This window comes from Sinohyriopsis cumingii, chromosome 13, assembly GCF_028554795.1.
Source record: "Sinohyriopsis cumingii isolate HCF-2022 chromosome 13, ASM2855479v2, whole genome shotgun sequence".
Taxonomy (NCBI): Eukaryota; Metazoa; Mollusca; class Bivalvia; order Unionida; family Unionidae; genus Sinohyriopsis; species Sinohyriopsis cumingii.
Window position 1 is genome coordinate 24,807,425 of NC_142973.1, and position 18,491 is coordinate 24,825,915.

At 35.3% G+C, this 18,491-nt stretch overlaps 1 protein-coding gene across 1 annotated transcript in view; it reads right to left on the reverse strand.

Annotated features, from left to right (window-relative positions):
* LOC149785074 (uncharacterized) overlaps nucleotides 1–18,491 on the reverse strand; it is a 116,519-nt gene that overhangs the window by 71,268 nt on the left and 26,760 nt on the right. Inside the window, exons 3-8 of the mRNA XM_089978803.1 lie at nucleotides 14,129–14,152; nucleotides 13,425–13,448; nucleotides 4,683–4,766; nucleotides 3,927–4,007; nucleotides 1,842–1,925; nucleotides 1,086–1,169 (exon numbers count right to left, since the gene is read on the reverse strand). Coding sequence (XP_089834929.1) covers nucleotides 1,086–1,169; nucleotides 1,842–1,925; nucleotides 3,927–4,007; nucleotides 4,683–4,766; nucleotides 13,425–13,448; nucleotides 14,129–14,152 — 381 coding nt within the window. The remainder of the gene's footprint in view (nucleotides 1–1,085; nucleotides 1,170–1,841; nucleotides 1,926–3,926; nucleotides 4,008–4,682; nucleotides 4,767–13,424; nucleotides 13,449–14,128; nucleotides 14,153–18,491) is intronic.

Sequence of the window (18,491 nt, forward strand, 5' to 3'; positions counted from 1 at the left end):
TCATTATAATATTGTAGAGTCTGATATGAATTGTGTAGATATTATTTCAATCAAATATTCCATGCAATGTTGAATGAAACGAATTAAAATACCAACATGAACCTTTTACATTAAAAGTTAGCACAAAGCATCTATTAATTCAAAATATTTAACATTTCTGGCTCCAATCTTGCCAAAACATTCCTTTGTCGAGGGAAACACAAAGCATTATGACACGTCAGTCATTAATTGTATTTCTGAATATGTGGCACATACTTGAGAATACAGCTTCATGCATATCTTATAATAACCATTTTCAGTGCCAGTGCACTTGCATATTTCACTCTCAACGCAAACATGTTTAGCAAAAGCAAACAGAAAACAACAACAAAAAGGAACAGGCCAATATATTGAAGTTCTCTAATCATGGTGTTAAAAAAAAAATTCACATGACATTAAAAGATGCAGTTAAGGACCACAAGGAAGAAGGTTTGGGGCTATGATCTTTGGCATAATGATCAAATTGGTATTTCACATCAAACGAAACAAACTGTATGCAAAGAATAACACTTTTAGGCTCTTTTGTATTTATTCCTCTCTTCAGTCCCATCCTCAAATGCTGATTCTCACTAGCAGTGGTGGATACACATTCTCAGACTTCTCAGACTTCTGTGAACTTCTCAAAAGCAAAGGATAGTCTTCCAAATATGTTTAGTAGTGCACTGGTTCTATAACATCATGCATACATACACTGATGCAATCACATGCACATGTATATGGAAATAAATTACACTGTCTAAGCATTTTCGTTTATGAACATTTTGACCCAAAATGACTGTTAGTGCCACAATAACATGATACAAATAATTACCAGTGTCAACACTTTGCAACCTGAATGTTTCCGATCGAAAACTTTTAAACAAAAAGTGGCCTGTCCTGCTACAATGACAGCATATAAATCGTTGCTTGTATCAATACATGTTTCAACCTGTAAGACCTGACAGTTAGCCCAAGATACATTGAACAAAATCTATATTGGCACAAAAAAGTGTATCGTTATTATTACAGCACAAGTACAACCCACCGCATGCCACGAGTAATGTTACCTGAGCAACGTGAGCAGCAATCTGATTACGGAGGACCTCTATCTCCTTCTCCGCCTGCGTCAGCTTCAAGCCTTTTGTATTGGCCTATAATTAGTATAGGTAATGAGCAATGTTATGTTTCAGCCACAGTTTTGTATCAAATTAGAGAGCGATTGTATATAATTATTATTGTCAAATAATACAACTCATACGGCAATACAATACTGCTTAAATATAAATCCGAATTAAGTTTACAGAACTACAATTTATCACAATGATAATTTAAATAATTTATGTATGATCACACAAAAGACTCTATCCGTATGCTAATGAAAATTTATTTTTTAGACACTTATTTATTATTCTCAAATATGTTGTCTTGCTATTTTGTGGATTTAAGTATTAATTCAAACTTTGTATGGCGTTTAGCACTGACAGTACATGGTAATATTCAGTTGGTTAGTAACCACGTTTTTACATATTTCTTATATTAAGTAGACACATAAATGATACACAAGATTTAATATAAACAGCTATTATATCTTAATCAATATTACTTTGCATTTAATTATCTGAAATAAAGGGTGCAGAAAATTCCATATATTTATCAAGGATGATTTCTATAAACAGTTACTCAATTATGCTACGTGTTTGTTTATCATACTTTTATTTGAACAGTTATGTTCATAGAAAAACAAATGTTTATGAAACAAAGGTTCCAACATTTCAGAGACTAGAGAATAGGGGAAAACAGTAAAGTTTCAAATACCGACATACATCAGCTTTGGTTTCTTCATATTGTTTTCTTGCATTGGAAAGTTCTTCCTCAAGGGCCTTAATTCTTGTTTTCATCCCATTAGTCTAAACACAACAGGAACATGCAATATATTGGATTAGTAAAGCCATTCGAAACAACTGATTCAGTACGTTTCTCTATCAGTCAAAATTTCTTTCCTTAGCAAAGTGTTTTTGTATGACTACAATTTAGAAGTTTGACAAACATAAATGCATACTGAATGAACTGAATATTATCAAATATACGTGTTTGTTACATGCATAACCTAATTCTACACGTTTAGCTTAAATTGAGATATGCAAAATATACTTTGCTAGGCACGAAAGACATAAGGTCTCTTGTGAAGTGACTATTAACGTCGTTACCATCATACAATAATACAAAACATAGTACAAATCGTAAAGAATGTAAATAACGCTTTGTTCTATCAGATAAACTAGTATGACTGTTGCTGGTATTAGAATAATGTTGTTAACGCTGTGTCTTTTATTCGTTGAAAAGGTAATGTGCAAGCCTTATGCACTAAGATCACGAATCGCATTTCAAAAATATGGTACACATATTCATCAAGAATCGAAGAAAGCCATCTTTTGACACAGTTAATTTCTTTCGTCATACGTTCTTCACAGACCGTGACCAATATTTTATAATAATCATATACATTATCAATTATATGAAAATGGGGACAATATTTCCCTATTTGTTATGGAATGTTAGTTTCATAAAATCATTTTTGGACAAACTGCGACTGAAAATGCAATTAATTTACTAACAGTTGCAATACTAGGTTACACAGGTTCACTGTCTGTCTGTCTTTATGTCTGTCCTTCTCTCTCTCTTATAAATGCATACACTTCATGTTGCCTTAAACAAATGACGCTAAATTGCATTAACCAGATATACAGATTACACATCAAACATGCAGCGACTTCTACGAAACAATGGCAAACCTCCTGCAGCCGTAAAACTAAAGTGCTTCATGGACTACTTATTATAGCTTAGTACGGATTTTCCATTCGTTTGGTTTGTTTTGAAGAGAACAACCAAGTTTGTTTCATTATGTCCTTGTACAGTAAGAATTTAATAGTGTTAATATTATTTTATTCACACATTACCTGCAATATTGAATGAAAAGAATCAAAATACCAACAAGAAAGTATTGACATTAAATGCTAGCTGAGAACATCAATTGATTAAACACATTTATTGTTACTTAATCAAATCTTACAAAACCCCATTTGTTGAGCAAAACACAAAGATTCTGATTAACACATTAATTGTATTTCGGAATCTGAGGCACATACTTGTGACTACATCATCATGCATATCATATAATAACCATTTTAAGTGCCAGTAGACTGGCATCTTTCATCCCAAAATAGTTTAAAAACAGAAATGAACATCAAAGGTAACAGTACAAGATATTGAATATCCCAAATCAAAGTGTTAACAAAAACTCACATGACATTAAAAGATGCAGCTAAGAATCACAAGAAAGAAGGGGCAGTGATCATTGGCATAATTATCAAATTGATATTTTACATCAAACCCAACACAATTTATGCAAAGGCTCTTTTTATTCATTCATCTCTTCAGTCCCATCCTTAAATCCTGATTCTCACTACCAATGGTGGATACACATTCTTAAACTACAGTGAACTTCTACAAAGCATACGACAGTCTTCAAATTATTTTTAGTAGCGTCATGGATCTTTAACATCATGCATACATACACTGATGCAATCACATGTACATGTATATGCAAAAATAATTACCTTGCTTAAGCATTTTCATTTATGGAAATTTGGACCCAAAATGACTGTTAGTACCACAGTAACAGGATACAAATGACTACCAGTGTCAGCACCTTGCAACCTGGACAAAACGTGGCCTGTCCTGCCACAATGACAGCACATAAACCGTTGCTAGTATCAAGACATGTTTCAACCTGTAAGACCTGACAGATACTCCAAGATACATTGAACAAAATTATTATTGGCACAAAAAGGTGTATCGTTATTATTACAGCACAAGTACAAACCACCAAAAGCCACGAGTAATGTTACCTGGACAACGTCAGCATGCTGATTACCGAGGACCTCTATCTCCTTCTCCGCCTGCGTCAGCTTCAACCCTTTTGTAATGGTCTATAGTTAGTATAGGTAACGAGTAATGTTATGTTTCAGCCATAGCTTTGCCTCAACAAAGAGAGCCATTATGTAGAAGTATTACTGTCAGATAATACAAATCATAAAGATGTGTGCGGCAATACAGTACAGCTTAAATATAAATCCGAATATAGTTTACAAAATTACAATTTGTGACAACTGATAATTTAATTAATTTATGTATGCTCACAAAAACAACTTTCCGTATGCCAGTGAAAATTTATTTTTTAAACACTTATTTATTATTGTAAAATGTGTTGTCTTGTCTATTTTGTGGATTTCAGTATTAATTCAAACTTTGTATGGCGTTTAGCGCTGACAGTACATGGTAATATTCAGGTGGTCAGTAACCACGTTTATACATATTTCTAAAATGAAGTAGACACATAAATGATACACAAGATTTAATATAAGCATTTATTATATCCTAATCAATATTATTTTGCATTTAATTACCTGGCATAAAGGGTGCAGAAAATTCCGTATGTTTATCAAGGAGAATTTCTAGAAACAGTTACTCAAGTATGCTACGTGTTTATCATACTTTTATTTGAACATTTATATGCATATTTAAAAAACATATGAAACAAAGGTTCCAAAATTTCAGAGAATGGAGACTAGGGGAAAACAGGAAAGTTTGAAATACCGACATACATCAGCTTTGGTTTCCTCATATTGTTTTCTTGTACTGGAAAGTTCTTCCTCAAGGGCCTTAACTCTTGCTTCCATCCCATTAGACTAAACACAACAGAAATATGCAATATATTGGATTAGTAAAGCCATTCAAAACAACTGATTCAGTAAGTTTCTCCTCCAGTCCAAATTGATTTCCTTAGCAAAAGTGTTTTTCTATGATTACATTTAGAAGTTTGATAAAATTAAATGCATACTTAATGAACTGAAACGTATCAAATATACGTGTTTGTTAGACACGTAACCTAATTCTACACGTTTAGGTTAAATTGAAATATGCAAAATATAATGTGCTAGCCATGCAAGGCATAACGTCTATAGTGAAGTGACTATTAATGTCATTGCCATAATAAATTAGTACAAAACATACTACAAATCGTAAAGAATGTCAATAACGGTATAATAAAAACTCATATGATTGTTGCTGCTATGACAATAATATTGTTAACAGTGTGTCATTTATTCGTTGAAAAGATAATCTGCAAGATCTGTGGACTAAGATCCGAACTGTAGTTCAAAAATGTGGCCAATATATTCATCAAGCATCGAAGAATGTCTTCTTTCGACACAGTTAACTTATTTCCTCATAGTTTCATCACAGAACGACGTAGCATATTTTCTAACAATCATTAACATTATCAATTATATGAAAATTGGACAAAATTTTCCTATTCGTTATGTAATTTTTTTTATAAAGTCATTTTTCGATAAATTGCAACCGAAAATTCAGTTAATTTACTTACAGTTGCAATGCTAGGTTACAAAAGTTAACTGTCGGTCTGTCTATATGCCCCTCTCTCTCTCTCTCTCTCTCTCTCTCTCTCATACTAGCATACACTTCAGATTGTCTTAAAGTAATGACATTAAAATTGCATTCACCAGAAATGCAGGTTAAATATCACAAATGTGGCGACCTCAACGAAACAATGGCAAACCTCCTGCATGCGTAAAACTAAAGTGCTTCAGGAAGTACATATTATACCTGAATATGTATATTCCATCCTTCAGCTTGTTTTTGAAGAGAATAACCAAGTTTGTTTCAATATGTCTTTGTACAGTATGAACTTAATAGTGTTGACATTATTTCAATCAAACATTACATGCAGTGTTGAATGAAAAGAATCAAAAGACCAACAAGAAACCATTGACATTAAATGTTAGCAGAGAACATCTGTTGATTCAACACATTTAACGTTACTTTACCAAATCTTACAATATATATATTCAGAGAGAGACAGAGAGTGAGAAAGAGAGAGAGAGTTAACTAATACACTTGTAGAATGCTGTTTAAATGTTACATATGTGCATACTATGTGCTTTCCACACTGGGGTAAATGTGAGAGTAGATGATAGAAGATATGCCAATAAACCATGTTTTCATGGTAGAGTCAGGAAAACTACCAACCATTGATGAAAGAAGTACGATGTAAACACATTCGGCATTCTTAATTTATATACTGGTAAAAAGTCTGACGATTCCGATTGTTAAAGAAAGTTTTATAAGATTTGTGATCCTACTATCATCTGCGTTTAAGAATAGAAATTGTGTGATTTCTTTTTTTTAAAATAACCTGTGGTACTACTGTATTTTGAAAGCTCTATTAAACTGTTTAGAAAGAATAAACCAGAAATGGTCATTATGCCCCACCACAAATAAGTGTGTCATTTGATGTTACCGGTATTATTAATCTGCATTTAGATTTGCGTTTAGGTAATTGATAAGTGGAATTCATAACATAAGGTAAACCTTTAGGATAATCTGAACTTATATGAAAACTATTATTAGCATCGCATTCTAAATAAAAAGGAGCATGTCAATGAAACACCAAGGTTCCGATGTGTTAGCCCTATCTACACCTTGGCAGATCGTTCAAATATTTAAGTGTTTCTGATCTATGCATTTCATTCGATGCAGCGAATCAGGTTGTTCAAACTTGAATGATGTTCCTATACGATCGAGACAAGTGGAGTGTACAGGAAGAATGGACTCATCAATAAGCAATGTTCCACTGCCGGTCAGTGTTTGTACAAATACATCCATTCCCTAATATGCACATGTACTAACTTCTCTCTGCCTTATAGTCATACTTTTGATATTAAAGTTATAAAGTATTCTTTTGTAATCATTTGCCTCCACTACTTTTAGCCGACGTACAATGCACCGCTGTTACACGCTACTGGTTATTAGCATTGCATACTAAAGGACACAACTCATGAAATCAAATAGATGGCACTAGGACAAAGCGCTGAAATATCTGTATGAGCCGCCAATGTGTAGATACGGTGAACACATCGGAACCTTGACTAGTGAAAATGATAAAAATGTAACTTTATAAATAGTACTTTAAATTGTATGCGTATCTAGTTTTTAGGCGTGTACGCTTCGTAATAATAGGACAAGTTCCTTGTGAAATAAAGAACCAATTTTGTATTGACTGAGTGGAGATAAATTAATACTTACCCAATGGTATAATTTTTTTCACAACGTCATCAATCGCAACTGGATGTGTTCAATTCGTTGAAGGTTTCTTACCGACATTAATCGCCTTTGTGATAGTTGCTGCGGTTAGTGGCAACAATGTTGAGGCTTGATAGTCTTAAAATATCAGGGTTGTAACAAGGACGAATAGATTCTGACCAGACAATAACACGCGTCATGGGGACACGACATCTAATTAGAGTCAGTCGCCGTGACTAACAATGATGTTGATTTATTTTGATCCGTGTATGATTTACCTTCCACACTGGCTTCCAACTATAGTATTGGTATATTTGTGGTTATTTCATTGTTCATTCCGAACGGCCCATCCATCGTTCCCACGTCAAGTCTGTATTATCTACATAGTTACGCATTTAATCGATCACAACAAGATAGTAAACCCGTGGGGACAATCACATCATAATTGCATCATGATCGTTATTAAACCTATTCTTATTTTAAAAAGAGAAGTTGCGTCTGCGCGATAAATGTAGCTACGTTGTAATAACCCGAAAGAATGATCGTAACGATGATTGGAGCAGTGACGCTTTGATCCTCGATTCAATAATAATTTGACAAGCCAATAGCGAGAAATGCCGTTTTGTGAGTCACCGAAACTAAACGAGCGAAGACAAACGCTATCGTGAACTCCACGTTCACGATGTCACAGGCACGATCACGCGAATGTATCAAATGTCCTAGATTTCAATAGCATCCTATTTCCCAAAAATATATTCCAGCTTTGGTCTCTGAGAATTATAATGATTGTTATCGCGCTTGTCAAATTATTCCTCCAAATACAATTATTTTGTTGTCGAGATTTAAGTTGTTTACAAAGTGACAATTTAACTTCGTATTTGCTTACACGAAGACATGATGTTTAGTTTTACGGGTGCATTTGACGTCAATAACGTGTTCTTTTACTTTATTGCAACAACAACAACAGGCGCCAGTGTGGATTGATTTAACAAAACGTTCACTATTACGTGTTTGTTAATAATCCCGTCGGGAAAACTAATTGATGCCTTTCATACACAGAATCTAACGCTCAGTATTAAAATGTGTTGATCTCGAGGCACAAATCAATTACAGGAATCCAACCACTGTAGACAGCACAGCAAACATTCTTATCCTTCATGGAACAACTACATCTGACATTAGATCTATACATTTCAGAAAATCTGCATGTGATTCCCATGAGCTGTTATTTAATCTACAGTTACCGAAGTGACGAATGAATCTGCAACGTGAAGCATATACCGGAAACGAATCCGCATTAAAGGTTACCTAGAAATGGTGCCACCACTGGAACAGCCACCGCCACCTCCAATATTAGTGTCGCAACTTACTGATCATCCAGATCTTGGCACATTAAGATGTTTTATATCTCCATCGCTTACGTATCCGTGTTTGTAATTTTTTCTGCGTTAACGACGTCGACTTTTGTTGTTAATTGCGATATAATTTCATCGCGGCACATCCTGCTGCGATCGCGATAATTAACGCCGCGACTATATTATCGACAACGACTCCGATATCTGCCAATTGCAAAAACTTTGAAACTAGAGCGCCAATTTTAATCGGAGGAGAATTCATGGCAAACACAACTAATTTTAGCAATAATTATTTGAGCGCAAACACATAATTTTTAGCCATGTTTATAATTTGTATCACAGGGATTTTAGGTGGCGTCGGGTTTGAATTCGAGTTGATATCATCTTTTAGGAGCTAATTGTTTTGACTAGAATCCTTATTGCCCAGGACAAAACAATAACACACACTACCGGTTGTGTCCTTAGACAATATTTGTAATGGAACGAAATATACTCGCGATACTGCTCCACAATGTCACATCATCAGTTCTATATATGTATGCCATTTTATTATCCTGTGGAGCTACATCGGTTTTAAATGTGTATTCGATGTTTGTAGTTCCTTCTCTACAGATACGTACATGATCTTGTTGTACATGTATTTCCTCTAGATTTTTGCATGCATTTCAGCACCGGCTATTTTAAAGGCGGAGGCAACACTGATTTCGATCCTCGCGATGTGACTTCGAAATTTCATCAATGAAGAATGTATTACTTGCGATTCCCGTAGCATAAACTACTCAGCGATACTTGTGACATATAAGATACCCCACTTGTGAATGGAACAAAAATCGGGATGATCTGTGATAGCGTCACAGACAATTAATGGTAAATTTAAGGGATCAGCTCGGACAAAATATTTGATAATTTTTTTTCCACCTGTGATATTGTTGCTGTGTATGTGTGTTCGCGCGTTTGCATCGTGTGGCATTCTTGACGAAATACTTTATACAACTCTTCTAGAACATACTGATCTTTGTATATAGTTTTCCCCCGACAGCGACCGTAATTTCTTGCCTTTCAGCATAATTATCAACGGATCGCCAATCTTGGGATAAAACATAAATTTCGTTTGGCATCTTTACCAAATTTGCTGTATTTCGCCAAATATTATATTTTGTTTTTTGCGGTTAAGTTTTTATCTTTCAATTAATCGAGTTCAATTTGCATAAAAGCCTTTAATATTGTATCGAACACTTTTTGTTTTGATTCCTCACATAGGGACTATTTAGTGCGGATCCAGTTGCAGATCTATATGGATTGTCTTGCATTTATATCTCTGAATTTCATATTGTCTTTCATTTCTCTATACTGAGGAGACTTATTAACGAAGTTAAAGTTTTCCACCAGACAGTACTTGTGTTGTTTAGGTAAAATATATAATGACTGAAACAAACATATAAAATGGCAGACAACCCTTGATCACATCTACACTTTCTACAGTTGTATTCTTATCTCACTCCTTTCGCTCTCAAATCTGCCTCTAGTAGTATATACCCACCTATCTCCCAATGGTTACTTGGGCCCATAGCATAATAAACCGTACCCTGGACGCAGTAAAGTGTTTTCAGAAATGATTGCAGAGAACTTGGATATTTCTTTTCAGAATAGTAAAAAGTTCTCAGAGATGCTCATCTTTTTACTTCTTGGTAAACATTATCCTTCATGTTCTTTCCCAAATCAATGAATTGTCACTTCAATACTTTAAAAATGTAATTCATACACTTGAAGATTTTATTTTATTATTACCAAAATCTTACAATTTCGCCAGTTCCTACATCATATAATATAGCAGAAATGATTATTTCCTTTATGGCGACTACGTTGTGAAAAAAAAGAGGATGGAAACTACAAGTCAAGGATGGAGGCATACAAGTGGAATGGCTATTTCAGCACATTGGTAAAAATGGACAGTTTATGTTGTGACCGCTCCGGTGTCCAAAGTGGTTAGACCTTCCGCCTTCCAATATGACTGAATTTTTATAAAGCTACGTTAGAAATCCAAATCACACACAGACAGTTTGTATTTAATTCTTACACAAAGTACTAAGAAAAAGTGTATTTTAAGTACCTATAATGATGCCAACCTGGTCACGTCGATGAAACCAGAATTAAAACAGATGATTGGTAATTGGTACTATGAACCAGATAATCTCAAGAGTTACCAGAGTGCTATATATATATATATATATATATATATATATATATATATATATATATATATATATATATATATATATATATATATATATATAAAAGGGACAATAACTACGGTCCATATTGTGATCTTCTGTCGAATGTGTTGCTAGCCACATATTGCATAATTCTCGGGGCAAAACCAAGCAAGGAGAATGTTTAAGAAATCTAAATTCAATTTTGCAATCTACTGGCCAACTGAAACCCGTCATTGCCTCTACCCAGCATGACACAGTTAGCCCCAAACGCTATTTATACATGTTTGATCTCTTTTAACTTAGTCTCGCGGGGGTTGTACGCACACACGTTATGTAAGTGTGCCAGCGACCGGGTTAGAGTCTTCTACTGATGTCAGTTGACCAAAAATAAAAAAACAAAGGTTCAAACGCCCCATTATCATACTACTCTAGTCTGCAGTAATTGTGGAAAGAAAAATCCCGCATAAAGTGTATTCAGACAGGCAAGTATATAGAATCGATTAATAAATGTTCCTTCTTTGTTTTTATTTGACTTATACTTTCTGTAAATCCGCGCTGTAAATCCGCGGTGTTTCGTACTTGTGATAGTAATTATCTGTGCTCTTGCATTCTGCCAGCACAGTCTCAAACACAGCTTCACGTAAAAGTTTATTCTCTGTTGCTACCGAGTCCAATGCACTGATCATGTTGATACAGCTCTGTGTAGCCGCAAGTAATTCGGAATAGATACACGTTCATGAATGTTGATGCATCGAACTTAATTTGCTCGCGCCACCAGAAATAAAAAAAACAGTTGTTATTGACATAGCTACAACAACAATACCTATCGGTGCACTTACACTGGTTGATGTTGTCGTGATTCCAGTCACACCAGGACCAACATTTGCTGCAAAACCGCAAATAGCATCCACTATCAAAAACGCGTGTTTGTATAACCCGATCAGCAATTTCTTAGTAATTTCATTTCGCAGCTGTTGTTCCGCTTCGATTATTTTTTTCATGTACGTAAGACTGATGATCCATCATATTTTTTATCAATAATACAATCACGTATTTCAATTGCATTACAGGCAGACGTTGTCCGGTCAGGTGTTAGCACAATACACATACGAATTTATACAACAAATACCCCTTGTTACTTCCAAACTTGTCATACTTTTATTTGTTTTTAAAAACAACTGCCTCGGGAATATCTAAATTTCGGACCATAGTGGAATCTACTTACTCAGCACCCTTTTCATCTGTAAAAAAGCATATTACGCCGTCACCCTTTGTATCAAATAATCGTTTTTTGCCCAGTAACTATTACCCGAACAAGTGTCTTTGTTGAAGACCAGGTTTGTCTTTTACTGCGAGCCCAGTCAAAGTTTGCTTAACATAATTAACATGGAAGGTAACTCATCGATGTAGAAGCAATCTAGGCGAGATTATGAATGCGCTGTCGCAGTGAATGCCATAGCATTTTCACCTGCACGTATGATGATTCCAAGTTGACCTCAAGTTGGTAGTGGCACATTAGGGTGACTTGAGCGGTCATTTCTAATTGACCCTTATCAATGTTATATATCAGTGTGTGCGAGGGTCCGATAACACCGTTTTGAAGTAGATATTCATTGACAAGTGGAGCTAAATTAGTACTGACGTTAACATCCTCTGCCAGCTTTTCGTACATTATGCAACCTCATTTGTAAATAATCAGATCTAAAAATAAGCACAAACGCCAGAGACGATTACGTGTCCTTCTGGATAAACGTTGAATGTTTCAATCTGAGTTTCATCTCCGGCGATTGACGATTATTATACTGTGTATGTGAGAAACATTTACAACACGGCCAGATTTATTATTTATTGATATTTATTCTAACAGCTCAAATTTTAATTTCAGTTTCTTTATGTATGCAATGTGTTTAACTGCTAAATAAATTTGACTTCCTTTTCGGACCAGCGCGCCAAAATCACGACACATGAAAGCAGATAAACGAATCATGGGTCCGAAAATAATGGTTCCTTGCTAAGTTATATACTTAACTATAATTCTTATGAGATCACATAAAAAGGATTTGCATCATTCAGATCGTTCCACACAATTATACCCACACGATGATATCCACTTTGGAGGCCTGAAGACTTGGATCATTCCACATTCGATATTTAGGTAGTCTCAGGCAAATATTCCAGTACATTAATGCGTATTTTAGTAATTATTGGAGATTTGGAACTACATTCTGCAACTTCTTCCATTCTTCCACACTTGTAATGTAAATTTACCTCTTCCACACTTGTAATGTAAGTTTACCTCTTCCACACTTGTAATGTAAATTTACCTCTTCCACACCTGTAATGTAAATTTACCTCTTCCGCACTAGGAGGTCTCTACATGTATTATAATGGTGCTTCGGTGTTAGTTGACTCAGAGAGAAAAATATCTAAGTACGAGCTGAATGAAATAATTAGACCAGAAATGGTTTTTATTAACATTTGAGCCTATATACTAAAGACACGAAGTGCAGGAAAGACGAAGAAGACATGAACTGATGATATCACGGTAGTTGAATGGTTAGATAAATTTGGCAAATAGTTAATTGCAAGAAATGCACGATTCTTAGCAATCATATAGTAACCTTGTGCAATACATAATTTGTTCCTATTAGCTGAAAGCGGAGGTATCAATACTTACTCTTTCTTTTATCTCTTTTTCTTCCTGAAAGAATATATTCAATGTTATATTGGAAACCGTAATATAAACTTCGCTTATTTCCTCCCAAAAGAGAGGATAGGCAATTTGCATATATTGACAAATGCAAATACAATCGAAACTATTAGTTGAATAGAGTATTCCAATCTAGTGTTAGTTTGCAGAAATGTAACACAGGCGTTGTCTTGTATTTAATTCTCTGAAATTTAACGTTATCTACTTTGCTTGTTTTTAAGAGGCCATACTTAAACAACAGCGAAGTTTTTGCGCCATACTATATTTCATATAGTTTAGTTAAAAGTGAATAGTTTTACGTTTAGACGCAAACTAGTAACGATATAGATTTTCAGTGACTTGAATCATCTCCCATAACTGATATAGTGCGATGCTGATCACAATAACAAATACAATGGCTGACAAACCAATGTACGTTCTCTACAGTTTATGTTTTCTCTTTTTTTTGTTCTGTGTACGCTAAAAGGTGCATATAATATAACTAAGACATTGTAGTCTAAATAAGAAAGCAACTGCAGGAAAAATAAATTAATAACTATAAGGCTTGTAGTTAAAATATAGTTGGCGAATAATTGCTTTTCATAAATACAGGCGTTTCTGCAATCATATAATAACGTTAAGCAATGTATGTTTTGTACTTATTTACTGAGAGCAGATATATGAACACTTACTCTTTCATTTTTCTCCCTTTCTTCCTGAAAGAATCAAAATATTAGACACGGTAAAATATACTTTTGATTATCTGCATTCGAAAACGAGAGTAGACACGCATGCGCATATTCACAAATGGGAATACAGTGCATGTCAATACTTGAACATATACAAATTAAGGAGAAAAAAGTACTCCACCTTAGAGTACTTCTAAATGTTTAGGTAACAAATAGTCTTTTGGATGGTTACTACTATGAACAAAAAAATGTCAGGCCGCATAGCATCAAATATGTTCTAGCTAGTTTGTTATTTGTTCTTAATACATGCCCTTCACCCTAATGCCGTACATATAATATTATCAAATTATACAACTATCAACGGCACTATGAATCTACACTGTGGACGCCGAAATGTGTGCTTGCGGAAGTGGGAAAGGAAAACATATATTTTTATTCAGACTAGAATAACGTTCTTAACTTTCCTCATCGTGTTTATTTCTTCCAAAACGTTAAGTGTCATTTTCTTTTCCATGGTGCTTTCTTCAATAATTCAATAATACTATGCATATCATTAAAACGTTTTACTTATGTGGCATACAAACCTGCAACTTCTTCCTCTTTATAAGCAAAACCATATAGTAGAGCAGAAATAATTCATTTCAGCATGTTGATGAGATTTTGAAAAAATAAGAAAGTGAGGCATGGGGTCATAAAACAGCAGATGTTATTGCAGTACATTGGCCAGTTTATATTTAAATCGTACTCAATGTAATGTGAATAGTGTGGTTTTGTGTATGTCTTGGTGTAGGCATTCTAGAAAGACAAACATAATCTTATGACAAGCTTATAACAGGTCTCCTCGCTGTTTTCATAAAAGAAAACGAGAAAGAGTAAGGGGCCATCCATTTAGTACGAACGCAAAAATCTGGCAAAGCTTGACCCCTCCCCTCCCTGTACACATGCGTACATTTTACCACTCCACCCCACCCCACCTGCGTACGTACACTTGAGGCATCCCCCCCCACACACACACACACAGACACACAATTGTATGGAACGGTCTATATTTAATCCACGCAGAAACGATCAAGGATTCATTATATTAACGTGTATAATAAAACGGATAGTCCCAGGACGTTCAAAGTCTGGCTGCATCAAAGAAATAAGCTGTATATTTTTAATAAGTTTGTCCGCGAAAATTCAAACGCCGACTGAACCCAGTCGAACAGGTTACGTATTACACAAATTATTATCGAGGTTTCACGCTTCCTCCCCGTTTTCTATGCGTACGTACATTATCAGTAAAACCCACTCCCATACGCGAGTGTACGTATTTGGGTTAACCCCCCCCCCATGCTTACGTACTAAATGGACGGCCTCTAAGTAGCGTATTATGTAGCGAAGATAGTGTTCAAAATAAATTGTGCATGTTGCACATTAAGTACAATTCGATTAAATCATCCCCGGTGAATATTTGACTATTGAAGAAAAAGATAATAATTTATACACATCAAAACTGATCATCTTATTCTATGAGCATATCAGACCAGTCTGGGTGAGTTGTTCTATATATATATATATATATATATATATATATATATATATATATATATATATATATATATATATATATATATATATATATTGTACAATGTTACGTTTATTAGAACATATTTGTCAACGTCAAATTATTATCTTTATTTTTATAGGTCTTTACATTACGTGATATAATTATCCGAGTGAATAAGTAAAATAAATGATAACGTGTATAACAAAAGCGATGCGAAATGGGAAGGATTAAACCTATCAGTAAGAAATTGTAAAAACAATATTTATTAGAGTATCCAACTTATGTCATCCTTTAAGTAAGCCCTATAACGTTCCACTTTTGCAACGTGAAGATTATAACAATAATACAACGTACATTATTAAGTGGACGCAAATCCACATATATATAAGTAGTAAGGTGGGCCACTATAGCGACAATGGGAAATTTAACATTACGAAAACCCCTGGGCCACTATATCGACAACGGGAAATTAACATGGGAATCTATTTTGGGTCAGTCTAGGGACAAGGGGAATTTAACATGGGGAATAGATCGTGGGACTGTCTAGGGACAATGGGAAATTTAACATGGGGAATAGATCGTGGGACTGTCTAGGGACAATGGGAAATTTAACATGGGGAATAGATCGTGGGACTGTCTAGGGACAATGGGAAATTTAACATTACGTAAACCCCTGTGGGATATAGCCTCAAGGGAATCTAACATGGGAAAAAGTCTTGGGCAACTCTAGCCTCAAGGGGAATTTAACATATGGAAATTGAACATGGTGGGTCTGTATAGCGTCAAGGGGAATTGAACATGGTGGGACTGTCTAGGGACAATGATGGTCGAGGGTCAAACACAACAGAGACAGAGACATACATACACTAGTACAAGCGTGAGATTTATATATAAAGCATTACCAAGACCTGAAATCTTGCTGGAGTGTTCAAAAATTTGCATAATTGTAATGATGCTATAAATAGCTATAATCACGGAAATGCTCAACGACAAAATGGATGTGACTAAAAGTAACGCTAAAATGACGAAATTGTCCCAGAAATTAAAGGAAAATAAACATATCCCTGAAAATTAAATTACAATGGTTTAGACTAAAATGGATAAAATTAGTAACTACTTACAATAGCAACTTGTGTGACGATCGTGGATAAATACCTATGTATCTATTTATAGCTATAATCAGCTAAAATTCCTATGAAATCCCACTATCTATTTATACTACAACTTGTGGGTTATTCCTTTGGAAAACCCCACTATCTTTTTATAGCCTCAGCTTGAGTGACGTTCCTGTTTATGAACTCTAGTACATATGTATAGCTACAACCTGTGGAAATCCCCAAGTCCATATTTATAGTCTCGAAATTGCCAGCGTCAGTGACGTCATTGTACTGAACACTAGGGGATAAATGTCAACAGTGTTGCAAGTGGCTGACCTGAATACACGCTACTGCAGGTAGGTAGGTAGAGCATATCTGATAGGGATAAAGTGAGTTTTATAGGGACAAACAGAGACCAATACACACACACACACACACACACAACGTACGCGCGCAGATACACGCACACACACATACACACACACACACACACAGAGGGAAGAGGAAAAAACAAACCCCAAATATACTATCAACACAAAAGGGAGATAATACAAACCACAAATAAACTATCCACACAAACGTACGCGAACGCATATAAACCCCAAATATACTATCCACACAATGTCGCTAACGCGCACAAATCCCAAATATACTATCGACACAAACGTACGCGAGCGCATACAAACCCCAAATATACTATGCACACAAACGTACGCAAACGCATACAAACCCCAAATATACTATCCACACAAAGTCGCTCACTCATACAAACCCCAAAATATACTATCCATACAAACGTACCCGAACGCATACAAACCCCAAATATACTATCCACACAAACGTACGCGAACGCATGCGAACCCCAAATATACTATCCACACAACGTCGCTAACGCATACAAACCCCAAAATATACTATCCATACAAACGTACGCGAACGCATACAAACCCCAAATATACTTTCCATACAAACGTACCCGAACGCATACAATTCCCAAATATACTATCCACACAACGTCGCTAACGCATACAAACCCCAAATATGCTATCCACACAACGTCGCTAACTCATACAAACCCCAAATATGCTATCCACACAACGTCGCTAACGCATACAAACCCCAAATATGCTATCCACACAACGTCGCTAACGCATACAAACCCCAAATATACTATCCACACTCGGGAGGAAGAAGAAAAAAACAACCAAATATACGATCTACACAACGTACGCGAACACACACACACACACACACACACGCACACCACAGAGAGAAGAAGAAGAAAACCATTATACACTATCCACACGGAGTGAAGAAATAGCCCTTTATATATACTATCAACAAAGAGTGAAGAAAATAACCCATTATATTCCATCAACACAGAGTGAAGAAGAAAAAGTTTTTTGAAAGCACCTTAGCCCTCACCTGCAATGACCAACTCTGCCAAACACCTACACCCCACCCCCAACACTACAAAACCCATTTAACGCGTTATTTTATGGCATCAGTGTGTGATTTAGGAAACATCAAGACACAAAATGATGGATGAATAGACTGACTATTGTTTACCGACTTGCATGGCTAAAGAGCGTGCGTGAAGGAAAACATCCTTCCATTTCAATTCTAACTAAAACATGATCCAGAGGGATAGAGAGAGGTGAAAGAACACAATTTCATAAAGTGTGAGTAAAAACAAAACACGCCATCATTATTATAC